The sequence below is a fragment of the Salvia hispanica genome, chromosome 2 (assembly GCF_023119035.1).
Source record: "Salvia hispanica cultivar TCC Black 2014 chromosome 2, UniMelb_Shisp_WGS_1.0, whole genome shotgun sequence".
In the NCBI taxonomy this organism is placed as follows: Eukaryota; Viridiplantae; Streptophyta; class Magnoliopsida; order Lamiales; family Lamiaceae; genus Salvia; species Salvia hispanica.
In genome coordinates, this window is record NC_062966.1 from 16,186,695 (window position 1) to 16,200,696 (window position 14,002).

General features: G+C 34.5%; 1 protein-coding gene across 13 annotated transcripts; it reads left to right on the forward strand.

Moving 5' to 3' along the window:
- The first annotated feature begins 5,337 nt into the window (after positions 1-5,337).
- Positions 5,338-13,313, forward strand: LOC125205472 (putative pentatricopeptide repeat-containing protein At2g02150). Of its 13 annotated transcripts, none has more exons than XM_048104431.1 (4): positions 5,338-5,541; positions 5,687-7,930; positions 8,240-8,494; positions 8,584-9,744. In XM_048104431.1, exons 1-2 carry the CDS (start codon positions 5,457-5,459, stop codon positions 7,762-7,764), a joined length of 2,163 nt encoding a protein of 720 aa, XP_047960388.1. In that variant the 5' UTR covers positions 5,338-5,456; the 3' UTR covers positions 7,765-7,930; positions 8,240-8,494; positions 8,584-9,744. The 13 variants fall into 13 exon arrangements, with proteins under 13 accessions (XP_047960388.1, XP_047960389.1, XP_047960390.1 ...); XM_048104432.1 differs by having other exon boundaries at positions 5,690-7,930; XM_048104433.1 differs by having other exon boundaries at positions 5,817-7,930.
- Positions 13,314-14,002: the final 689 nt, after the last annotated feature.

Sequence of the window (14,002 nt, forward strand, 5' to 3'; positions counted from 1 at the left end):
GTGATGTATTCATTTTCAACATGCAAATATTGTTCAAAATCAAAACACTTGTTATCCATTGGATCTTGTGATCTAACAATTAGATTAATGTCACGTGTCATCTAATAATATAGATTATTAGTCTAATAATGTAACTTAACTAATAATGTATACTATTTTAGTAAAATAATGTAGTAGCATTTTAGTCAATTACTCAATGGTCATGACCTTAACGTTCCCCATATATATATATATATATATATATTTATTTATTTTATATTTATACTAAAATTTAAAAAGAATGACTATATGAACAAGATTTTGATTATGGTGAAGTTTAATTCTTTTGGACTTTTTGAATTAGTTGAACACTAGAATTGTTCTTTTGAATATTTTGGGTATAGTAGATTTTTTTCCGGTATAACAGATATAACGATATGTCGTACCGCATTTGGTATACCACAGAAGTACGTTATACCTACGGTATGGTAGCGGTATCAAAAAATACCTTACCGAATTTCCGGTATACCGAAAATTTCGGTATGGTATCGTTATGGTGTTTTGTCATATCGTAACTTTCAGTACGGTATACGATATGACATTCAAAGTACGGTATACTGTACCGAACCACCCCTACTTACAAGTACCATGAACTATATAATGTCTTCCATAAAAAATCATGTATATCTAATAATTGAGATTTTTAAAAAGTATTTTAAATCATAAGAAGCACGTACATATATTTTTAATGTTTAATGTTAAATAAAAAATTGCATGCAATTAAACACAAAAATATGTTGTTCAAATAAAATATAGTATCAAGTAAATTCCGAATTTTACAATTTTAGTTTATTTGTATTTCAACTGAATAGCCTCATATAGTTTAAAGTTTATATCCATGCTGAATATATACGGTTGGACATGGAACAATTATTCGGCACAAACATGTCGTTGAACCTTAACATAAAATGCATAAAATGAAGTCATAAAATTGTTTGAATCTGACCTTTTCATCATGTATTCAGATTATATTCACATATTTTTATGTTAATTTTACACACGAAAAATTTACTCTTATATATATATTATAGTATAATACATACTTGAACAAAATGCATGAAATTACTATAGATGCTTATATTGAATACTTATACACTCCGGTAGATTTTCACGTAATACTACTATTCTAACTAATTTCAGGACTACCATATGCGTTTATTCTATAGAAAATTGTGACCGCTTTCTGTCCAAATATTATTAGAAAATAATAATATACTACTTCTACTTATATTCCAATGATTGTTTTATCTTGTTCATAGGAATAATATATTACAATAATTCATGAGTTAATATTGCATTTGAATTACTTTTAAAATAATTAAAAAAAGAAATAATAAATAAGTTTAATCAACACGTAAAAAGAAGCTAATTAGATTACGAAGTTCATAGATAAATACCAAATCAAATAACTTACTAAATCAAAATATATTAGTATAAGTAATTAATGAAAAAAAAATTCATAAAATGACCTAATGAAATAAAATGCATTAATACATAAACTTAATGAAATAAAAATTTATAAAATATATAGTATAAGGACTTATAAATATATTTTGTTTTTTTAAACTCGCAAAATATCCAAATAGTAGTGCTACCTACATCATAAGATAAGCATTAACATAACATGCAATAAACCACTATCTTTCTGCAATTAAAGATTGAAATAGTACTACTGAAAAAAGAAAACTTGTGAATATGAATCATCATGTGTGCCATAACATAACATGCAATAAAACAAAATAAATAGTACTACTAGTCAAGAATGGGAGATGCAAATTGGCTCCAACACAGCTACCAACCAATTGACGTCATGCATTTCGTGTGATTTGTAATCATACAATAAACAAAAGGACTCCCATACATGTCTCCACATCTATAGACCATGCCAAATATAACAAGTTTTCGAACTTCCAAGATACTCCATTAAGAAATAGATAATAATATAATATCTCATTTTTTTTCTTTTTCCTTTTTAAGGTTAGTACAACAAAAAATAAATTATACTCGTACAAGTATATTCACCACCTTTTTCGGTGAGGTGAATTTCGAAATGTTGTGGAGATGAGCAATGAGAAAGTTAATGTGTGTTGATAAAGTTGATGCATAATTGAATTTGCGAAGTTTCTATTTTTATTGAAAATTTATATACTTTTGAATTTGTAGACACGTGTGACACAGAGACTTAACATCTAGCACGTCATATACTATATAACTTAGCAACAATAATACTTGTTGTAATTTTGAAGTTATTTATGGCTCGTAGTGGAAATAAGTTATCACATTGTCATTTTGCACTTGTGCACTGCGCCAGTGACGGCCATTGTTCCATACCTACTGCAGCCCCCACAAACATTCATTTGCCTATAATTTATACTAATAGTAGTAGAAATAGAAATAAAAGTTCATGCGAAATAATTCCAACTATTTTTGAGGGCGTAATAATACGTCTATATTTTATTACAAGCATTTCAATCATAATACAACTGAGAAACTTACTCAAGTGTAGTATAAGTGACTATTGTTTCGGCAACACAAGGAGTCATTATCCCACGCCAACAAGATGTGTGAATGCATGACGAAACAAACTCATGTGACATAACATTAAGAATATGCATCGATGCTATTGGCCTATTGGACTTTGCGAACATGGTTGAATATGTGTAATAGTGTTAGTTAGGAGCGCACATAAAAATATTAGTCAAGGGTGTGATTCTTAAATTTTATCTGAACATATAAATTTTGTCTGATTTATATTTGTAGTGGCGTTTTCATAATAACTTGTAGTATTAAGTTTAGATAGATTTTAAGATTTTGTAAGAGAAGAATATTTAAAAATAATTTTAAATAGGACTTTAGCTCCTTCAATCTTCATGTCCTCGTTTGCTATTCGACAAGCACACTTAATTTGGTATTATGTGTTAAAAATTACTGTGCAGCCGAAATAAATCAACCAAATTAAATAGAAATTGAGTTAGGTAAGGGTAGGGCAAAAAGTACAGTAAATCTAAATGTATAGTATCACGAACAAATATACTTGTACTACCACATTTATGACTAATTTAAAGATATTGACCAGGTATAGAACTTCCTACTACTAGTGGCTGGGATAACAAATTTCAGCGTTGACTAAAAATGGAAAAATTGGGAATTGTTTTTAAAATGAATAATGGGCTGAAGTTGATTATGCAATACCTGGGCCGAATATAAAGTGTATCTAAGAAAATGTTGCGCTCGCCAAAATAAAATGACGAGCGTGCAACATGCTAGTTTGAAGGAAATGTCATAAAAATAAATTTCCTAATCTAGAGTGTTAATTTTGCATAAATTTCTATTGCCATAAAATAAATATCAATATACTAATATATAAAATTAGTATTGAAATATAGAAAACAAAGGTTATTAGATAAAAAAGTTAATATTAAAGACTCAAAATCTGATAAAACAACTAGGGTCATTAGCCTCTAAAATTACGAATTTGATCTATATGGGAAAGTCATGAACTTTGACGTTAAGCTCATTTCTCCCAAAATCGATTTTCGTCCAAATGAAATCAAATTTTTTATGGCATGCCATAATGTTTTACGTGGGCATACGAGACATTTAAAGTAACGACGCCATTTCTCTAACCTCAAAACAATGTCATTTCATGATTATTTACAATTAAAATCCTCAAATTTCTGGTCAATTTCCTATTTCTTTCGGCAATACATCTTATTCCCCTTCTACTCATCTCTTTCATCAATACATCTTCATCTTCTATGTCGCTCAATTTTGTTCTTTTTCATCTCTTTGGTGAAGTTGTTGTCACCATTCGTCAATTTTCAAATATTTCAACCCTCCTCTCTTTTTACCAACCCGCCTCTTCACACACATATATTTACGAAAAGCCCTTCATTTTTTTCTCACAAAGTCTGGTGAAACCACAATTGTTGATGGCACTCTTTTGGTCCATTGATATTAGATCGTGTTTTTTTTTTTTTTTTTAAATTGCTCCAACCGGGAAGGGTTTAGGGTTAGATCGTGTTGTATGCGTACTATAATTGATTTTGATTTTAATTGATGATTTTAATTTTTGCTGAGATAGAATTCTCATTCATAACTAGTGATCCTTTTCAAATGGGTGGTCGCAACGACAATGTCTGATGGTGACGATGTCATCAGTAATTGAAAGATTAATCCATGGTAATTAAGATATACTAATTACATACATCCGTCCTGCAATATGAGTCCTATTTGGTTATGGCACGAATTTTAAGAAATGTGAAGAAATATGGATTGTATAAATTAGTGAAATACGAGTCTCACTTATGTATATTGATTTTATTATAAAATGTGAGTGTAATAAGTTGATGTAAGAGCGTCTATAAGGGATAAAGGTAAATTGAGAAGATATATTTCTCATTTACCTTCTCAAAAAGGTAAATATACCTTCTTAAAAAACCAATGTACTCCAAGAAAATAAGGTAAATTAAAAAGGCAAATAAAAATAACTAATATTTTACCCTTTCTACCAAGAAGAGGTAAAGAAACATTCTCAAAATGAAAGAATATAATACCTCCTCATATACCCTTTCCATTGGAGCATGATTTTTTTTAAGAAATGGTAAATATGCTAGTTATTTTACTTTACCTTTCTATTTACCCTTTCTATTGGAGATGCTCTAATGTGAAACCTACTTATTATTTACGGTAAAAGTGAAATAAGACTTTTATTGCATGACGAACTGAAATGACAAAACATGACTCTTATTATGGAGCGGAAGGAGTAGCACGCAATGACGAGAGAGAAAATTTCACAAGCAAGATACGGTAGCATAAAAATTTGAAATTAATTTTAAATTTTTAAATGATACAACGTCCTTTCATTAAAAATATTTTGGCTATAATGTCATTTAATATCCAGCGCACTAGTAATTTCGTTGCCACATAAAATTTAATTTCATAGGCATTCTAAAATAAGAAAAATTAACTGCAATATCAAAATTTATGATTTATTATTTTATTACCTCCATTTATTAAATTCAGGAAATGTACCAAAATTTGTGTAAACTTTTTTATATTTTAGAGTTCAAATAATTTCAACTATCAAATGAAAATGCGTGGATTATTGTTATCATTAAAGATTTTGATCGGACTATCCATATGATTTATTATCTCCATTTCTATTGTTATTATTATTATTATTATTAATTTATTACAGAGTTTGATCGGACTATCCATATGTTTTTTACCCGAACCCGACTGTGGAGGTTTAAGAAAATGGTTCCCTTCTTCTGCTACAGACCTCTTCACCGCCAAAACCCTACTATCCAAATCTCATTCCTCGAGAATAAATTGGGCAGCGTCTTCAACATTTCTGCCGTTATTTACGATTGCAATGAGTGATTGGAGTCCGATTTCAATCGGAATCGGATCCCATGCCTGACCCGCTTTCATGCTGCACCGGTTTTGCCTGCCATGTCCATGCTGCTACGCCGGCTCAAAACCTCTCATTGCCGTTCTGTAAGCTCATCGCTGTTTAATTCTTCATGCTGTCTGTTTTCCGGAAATTTGTTAGCTTGGGCCACTTGTTTTCTGTGTTCTCGTTGCTCATTTTCGACAACTTCAACTTTTAGCAATTTTAATGGGCTTTTTCATCGCGATACAGTAGTTAAAATTGTGAAAGAAGAGAGGTGGGATGATTTTCGCCTCGTCGGATTGTTAAGTTCGGCCTTGGCCCCCGTTTGGGTGTCTAGATTATTGATTATGCTGAAGCAGGATCCATTATTGGCTCTTAGGTTCTTTAAATGGGCTGAATCGCAGAATGGTTTTCGTCATACAGTGGATAATTATTGTGTCGTTGCTCATATACTGTTCTGTTCGAGGATGTATGGAGATGCGCACAATGTGCTCAGGCAATTGGTTACATTTCACCGAGACAGGGGAGGTGATATTAGGCGTCTCCCTCTGCTTGCTATCGTGGATGTTTTATGGGCGAGGAGGAATGTTTGCGTGCCTGGTTATGGGGTTTTTGATGCATTGTTCAGTGTATTGATGGAGTTGGAGATGTTGGAGGAAGCTAGGCAGTGTTTCCTGAGGATGATAAAGTTTAGAGTGATTCCGAAAGCAAGGTCTTGTGATGTTCTGTTACGGAAGTACTCTAAGGTTGCAGATGGAGTTTCGGCAAAGAAGTTTTTTAGTGATATGATTGGAGCTGGAATAGTTCCATCGATTTATACCTGTAACATAATGATTGGGATCTTGTGTAAAGAAGGGGACTTAAAAGCTGCGAGGAGCTTGTTTGAGAGGATGAAGGACATGGGCATCTCTCCGGATGTTGTTTCTTATAATTCGCTCGTAGATGGCTATGGAAAACTTGGTGAATTGTGCGAGGCTGTTTGTGTATATAAGGAGATGAAAGCGGCAGGGTGTTCTCCAGACATAATTACATATAACACATTGATTAATTGCTTTTGTAAATTTGAGAAAATGCCACAGGCGTTCAACTTTCTTAGGGAAATGAAAGAAGGATGCATTCGACCTAATGTTGTAACTTACAGCACATTCATTGATGCGTTTTGTAAAGAAGGGATGTTGCAGAATGCTATTAAGTATTTTGTTGACATGAGACGAGTTGGTCTGATTCCTAATGAATTTACTTACACTTCTCTGATTGATGCTAACTTTAAGATCGGAAAGTTTGAGGATGCCCTGAAGTTTGTAAAAGAAATGGTAGAAGCTGCTGTGAAGTTGAATGTTGTTACCTACACAGCATTGCTCGATGGGCTATGTGAAGAAGGGAGGTTGCATGAAGCAGAAGAAGTTTTTACGGTCATGTTGAAAGATGGAGTAGTTCCTAATCAGAAAATATATACAGCTTTAATGCAAGGGTACCTTAAAGCCAAAAGGATAGATGATGCTATGAGGATTCATGAAAAAATGAAAGCGAATAACATCAGACCAGATCTAGTTTTGTACGGTACTATAATCTGGGGGTTTTGCAATCTGGGAAGGTTCGAAGATGTAAAACCATTGTTGGTTGAAATGAAGGACTACAATATAGAGGTTAGTCAAGTAATATACACCACACTAATTGATTCCTATTTCAAAGCTGGAAAAAACGTAGAAGCACGGAATATGCTTAATGAAATGCAAGAGAGAGGTATGGCACCAAACATTGTGACATATTGTTCACTAATTAATGGTTTATGCAAACTGGGATATGTCCAAGAAGCAATTGGTTATTTCCATAGTCTCATAAGTGTTGGTTTGCAACCAAATATTGTCGTTTATTCAGCTCTAATTCATGGTCTCTGTAAAAATGATCGCGTTGAAGATGCCAGAAAGCTTTTCCAGGAAATGCCTGAGAAGTGCTTGATTCCAGATAAAATTGCATATACATCTCTGATTGATGGAACCATGAAGCAGGGAGATATTCAGGAAGCTTTGGATCTGGTGAGGCAAATGACTGAAACTGGTTTGGAGATTGATCTTCATACCTACACATGTTTAATTTCCGGGCTCTCAAGGCATGGACAACTTCATCAAGCAAGAGATTTGCTTCACGAGATGATTGAGAATGGAGTTCAGCCTGATGAAGTTGTTTATGGATGTCTGATACGTAAGTACCATGAGAATGGCAACAGCAAGGAAGCTGATGCCTTACTGAATGAAATGATCGAAAAAGGTCTTTCTCCTGTTAAAAGTGTGCTGCTGGAAAAAACATACGGACCTGAACTGACATAAGCGCCTTTTCTGAAGCATCAATGAATCACTCTATATTGAAGCATGAGAAACGTAGACAAACATTTCATGTTTGGTTACTCTCATATTCCTGAACTTCCAGATTGCTGTTAGGGGTAAGCACTCAGCAATGATTCAGAGACCCTGACCGTATATGCAGTGTTTGCAGGTATACCTTTGTCTTCACTAGTTCACTCCATTCTAGTTACCACTTTTACGCAAAATAATTAGTAGCTATGTCCTAGCAATGATTTTGAGAGAGGAGGAAAAGCATTAGCCACTAATGTGTAACACCCTGCCTAAAACTCCCATGATGTTTCTCACTTTTTTTTGCTTGAGCTTGGATGAGATCAATATGGTCCTCATATATATTGTTATTGAGTTTGTTTAAGTAGTAATATTGACTTGATGATTAGTTTTATTCTGGACATGATATTGGCATATTCTACTTTTTTTAATTTTTTGCTGATGCTTCTAGGAGTCAATACAATTGCTTCTTACATTGGTCCACTGCTAATTGCAACCTTCACAAACTTTTTGTCATCAAACGACTAAAACTTGAGATGGCATCATGGTTTGATGATTGGATTTATCATCTTTGCAAAGAATTTGGAGTCACTATCTCAGAGGCAGTGGTACGTTTGGTGCTCGTCGGATCGGCATCAGACATCAATGTCATGGCAGGTCATGGCACTGATATATAAAAATCTCTGGCCTTGAAGTACAAGGACTGGTAAAATCATTAACTACATCAATATTGTCATTGAGATAATTGCATAGATTTCTTGGCATTTACATGGCATTTGGTTGCTCCCATTTCAGGTTACCTTTGCTTTTGGCACCTTGCACAAGAATTTAGGGGCTGATCCATCTCTTGCTGCTTTCTTCTCCACCATATTTGTGATGATAAGTGAATCTTTCACATGGAAGCCAGAGATTTGCAGACAAAGGCCTATTCAGAGGCTTCGAAGAGTGTGAGAGTCCTCACGTTGCATTTGTGGTAACTGACTTTCTGATAAAAAAACTATTTCATCGTATGGAAATAGAAAGAGGTTTCTGAAAAGTACCTCTATACAAGCTCAGCTATGACTTTTCTTCTCTTGACACATTAGTTTCAGTTGTACCTTTGGGGTGTGCGTCTTGTTAAGGACACCATTAACATCAGCTACAGTTCTCTCAGCTTTAGTTAGTCACTTTCCGAAATCTTCAACAACCTATCTATAATCTGACGAGTTTTTTGTATATGGTAGCTCAGTCTAATGTTTTAATTGATTGGGTGCAAAGTTTCGTTAGGGAAGAAGATTTGATGAGATTGATGCACACTCATAAGGTATTGAGATCGAAGCTGCATAATCTGCTTTGGCAGCAGGATAGAGGTGCACATTCTTGACATTGATTTGTAAAGATTCCTGATATTCCAATTTAACTCTTTTCTTGCTTGGAAAAGAGTGTTTGTGCAATAGCATTTCTAGTTTAGAAACTTGATATATTTTCCTCATCTTATATTCAGTAGACTTGATAGTTGATGAATCACATTTAGTCAATGTTGAATGAAGTAACTTCAGATCTTTTATTACTTCTCTACGAAACATACGGCATTGATGCTCTTGGCCAATTGAAATACTATCTGCTAAATTTTAGATGTTACATTTTGCTAACCTACAGTAGGTATTTGTGGTACCTGTAGATTTGCATTGATGTGCAAGTGTTTGCTTGGGATTGTGTGCAGTTCTATGCTTAGTACTATATACTAAATCAAGTCTTCTTAGCTATAGAAATGAAATTATGAAGAGAATACATCGAAATTAAAATTCTCATGGTTGCTATTAAAAATGCAGTTATGACTTGTGATGTTATTTTCTCTTTTTGGTTTGAATGGAATCGTAATTTCTAAATTGATTTCATTAACCACACGCAGGACATTTGACTAGATTGTATTCCTCAATTAATAGTTAAATACACTTTCGACATTTTAAGCTATTTGTGAAACTATATGGATTTTTTATTTTAGAAAATATACACATGTATAATAATCCAGCTATGTTACTTTTTAATTTTTATACATCCAACAATTTAAATGTTATTAGTACTAGATTTAGAGTACTTTATGTTAGATGAGTTCATTTTACATATTGAAAGTTTACGTTAGACAAGTTATTTTTAACATATTAAATGTGATTAATGTTCATTATAGAATATACTATGTCAAATATATTAGACTTCTGACCTATAAATCAAAGTAATAATCAAAGTGAAATTGATAGTCACATGGTGGCCGAAAATTCTGAGTCCATGGTAAAACATCCAACCATCAACAGAGTTTGAGAAGAATTTAAATTTGGACTCTACAGTTGGATCACATTATTTAAATTGACGAAATACTACATTTATTGAATTGAATTGAATTGAATATATTTACCACGATGGTATGGTAATTGCCTAATTGGTAAAGGATATTTGAGGCAGTAACCCAAAATTAAATTCGATGGGAAATACTACGAGAGAAAACTCAATCTTCATCATAATAAGCCCTAAATCCAAACCCCCAAATGTATGATATATAAGGGGAATCCACAAAGAATGGAAATGGCGAAGTGAAGAAAGGGGATCTCTCTCGTCAATTCATCATCTTCCATTTGTCAGAGTGTGGTTGTGTAATTGCATAACGAAACTGCATGAGAGTATCCGCCTCACCATTTAAACCCTAGATCTCTTTCTCTCTTCCTCCCTTTTTTTTGGTTAATAATGAAAACTGGTGAGCTTAATGGTGGGAGAATGGCGGGAGACGCCGCACCTCAACCTCCTTCTGCCGAAGAAGAAGCGCTTAAGAAGAGCACCGATTGTGTTTACTTTCTCGCTTCTCCTTTAACATGCATTAAGGTTTTTTTTTCCATTCACTTTTTCTCGCCTTTTTTTTTTATGATACCGCATTCGCTTGTTCGTCGCTTTCTCTCTCTCCTGCCTGAACACTATCTTTCTTCGGTTTCCAGGCGTAGCAGCATGATGCAGTGATGAATATGATTTTTTTTTAAGGCTTTATTGAATTAAACCTGTCAATTTGATTATTTTCTTTGTATGTGTGAAGACTTAAAATTACTGGCGGTTCAAACAGCTTTGGAGATCTAGAGTTTTGTTTATTCGTGATTTTGCCGATTTTTGTTAGCCATGGATAAACCCTACCTTATTTTTTTAATACTAGTAACGTTTTCCGCTTGCGGCTAATAGTATCTTTTTGACATGTAGGAAGTTAGTTGCTAGTATTTGTCACTCTGTTCATGTCCCTTTTTGATTTTTATCTTGAATCGAGTCTCGATAGAAAGGTATATGCTAGTACAATCTGTACTAGTAAAAGGTTAGGATCCTGATTTGGTTAAAATTAATCATCATCTATCAACCCTTGCATGTTTTGTTCCATCCGTTGTATTAGCTGTTTGAATGGTTTATTGGGACTGGAAGTTTAGGGATTGCTTGTTAGTAGTATTGTTTTATTTGCTAATTATTTTTATAAATCATTAGTTCTATTTTTCAGGGACATGAGTGTGAGTACCGACACAGTGACTTCGCTAGGCTAAATCCAAGGGACTGTTGGTTCTGGTTAAATAGTAACTGCTTGAATCCAAGCTGCGGATTTCGACATCCGGTTAGTCATTTACCTCTCTTGATTGTAAATACCCAGCCTGAAGTTCAGTTTATTTAGATCCTTATCGTGAATATGATATATTGTCCTTAAATAGAGTAATTTGATGTATAATATATATGCAGATGAGAGTCCAAGCACTTCATGACATGCTTAGATAGTACAGAACATGAAATGACAGATTATTAGGTTGACATGGATTATTTTCTAACACTAGTTCTAAATTTTGTTCATCAGCCACTTGGTTTACTTGGAACACAACTACCAACACCCTCAGGGTCTGCCCAACCACTACCACAGACAGCCGCTATGACTCCGGTGCAGGTCATGGATGCAAATAGCATACAAGGGGTGCCCTGTAAATTTTTCCAAAGTGGGTTATGTCTGAAAGGTGACTGGTGTTCTTTTACTCACACACCGAATTCCATGAGATATAAAGCATCAGTGGTGCCTGTTAAAGCAGTTGCGACTGAACCTTCAAATCTCAATAAGGTTGACATCTCAGTACTGGGAAAGAAGATTCCTCCACCAACAAATAAGAGCAAACCTATCATGTGTTCTCTAGATCAACAACTCGCAGCAGGTGAAGTGAAACCTGACGTCCGTAGTAATGAACTTCCTAAAAACAAAAGGATGATCGAAACATCGTGCATCAATGAGCTTCCTAACTATAATAGCCGTCTTGTTTCTAATGAAAACGTGGTCCGTGTTAAACAGCCTTATCAAATGGATGACCCTGGGATGATCGATGACAAGAATGTAGGAGATGACTCAAGGGAACCCTCACCTGGTTTTGATGTTCTTGTTGACGACGAGGGGAGAGATTCTGATTTTTTTCTAAGTGAAGACCAATATGGGATGTCAAGGGAATATGAGGCACAGAACAATAATGAAAACAATAATTTGACCGAAGAAGATATATTTGCTGAAGCTGATAATGATAGGTACAGGTATATACATGGCTATGAGCCACAAGGGTACCCCAGGGGTCAATATGGTTTGGAGCAGAACAGAGCTTCATCTGAGAGGATGTCAGCAGGTCACAATGGGAGGCCTTATGGTAGGGGTGAATTAGATCTACGAGATTGTTTGACAAGGAAGAAGCAGCATCATGGTTTGAGGTCTGTAATTTGTCGTGAGCAGGTTCGTGACAAGCTTGCTAATGATCATAGCCATGAAAGATATGCTCCCCGGCATGAGGATGCTCTTAGCAATCGCCTTCAAGGGAGAATAAGGTTTCCACGAAGATCATCATATCCAGCTGATAGGGAAATGATTAGGCGAGCTGACAATGGTAGACTGTCTTCTGCCAACGGATGGAAGAATCATAAAGGCCCTCACTTTAGAAGGGTTAAGAATCATAAAGAATCGCATTACACTACGGATCAACAGCAACCAGTTAAGAGAAAATATGACACCCTTGAAAGAAATGGGAGCAGTGTTTCTTTTGAAGGGCCAAAGCCTCTAGAGGAGATTCTGAAACGGAAGAAAGGAGAAGGAACTGTCAGCATTAGGAATTCTTCCGAGGGTGAAAATGGTAGTAGGATTGGTGAGAGTTCAGTGTATGAACAGAGGGACTAGGTGGTGGGGTGGATTTTGATGAGTATGAGAGTGATAATGGTGAAGAGGAGGAACATCTTGATGGCAATGGCGACGAGTTTGCATAGAAGCTGGGTGTTATGTAGACCTGAAAGGAAAAATGAGATTGACTGATTCAATTCGTTTTTTTGATAATTCTTGGATATTTGTTTTGGGGTAACAAGTAGAGAAAGATGGTTGGTCCCCTTTGGTCAGTGGGAGTTTTTTTTTTTTTTTTTTTGTTGCTTTGCAACTCCTCCTGACGGTATATTTTTTGTGCTACTCATTAACACCACCATTACTCAATATACTACTGCACTCTGCACTGCCTTCCTCACCTGTATTTTATTTTCCTTATTTTTCCGTTTTGTTAGTTTGCTTTCTCAAAACTAGAAGAATGAAGAAAACAGAAGTTAGAAAAGTTGATAATACTAAGAATAGGAGATGGATGGTGGTAAGAAAATTTTCTATAAACCCAGAATGCAAAACTTCACATACAATATGCAACAATAAACAAAAAAAGGGACCTCAAAAGCAGCTGTACCTAAACAAGAGTTTTTTTTTAATTTTACTTAAATTTGAAACAATTAAGTAATGGTGCACGCCATGCCATGATCAGCATCCAAAAAACAACATACGTTACAGATTTCAACATTAGAAATAAAAAGGAGTCATCATCTGCAAAATAACTTATCAATAATGCAAACCTCTATTCTACATCAACTTGTCGACCTCCTGCAAGCTCTAGTTTTGCATTGGGTAACGGGAATCATTGATGTCAAATTGCCGATTTCGGTTCCAAAACTAAAACCACTGGTTCGACCTTCGGAAACATTGAGTGGTTGAAAATCCATCCAAGAAAAAGGGATGAATCAACTATGATAGGAAAATAGACGATCTTGTAACGAGGAAGTCTACGATTTCTACACATAACAACGTGTTTATTTTTGTAACGATGTAGGTGGTGGGAAATACATCTGCAATTCAAGTGGAATTCGTAGTTTCTTTAACTATATAGTAATTTTC

Bases quoted from the DNA above. Each gene is read 5' to 3' on its own strand.
- LOC125205472 (XM_048104425.1), top strand. From the start codon at position 5,497: ATGTCCATGCTGCTACGCCGGCTCAAAACCTCTCATTGCCGTTCTGTA.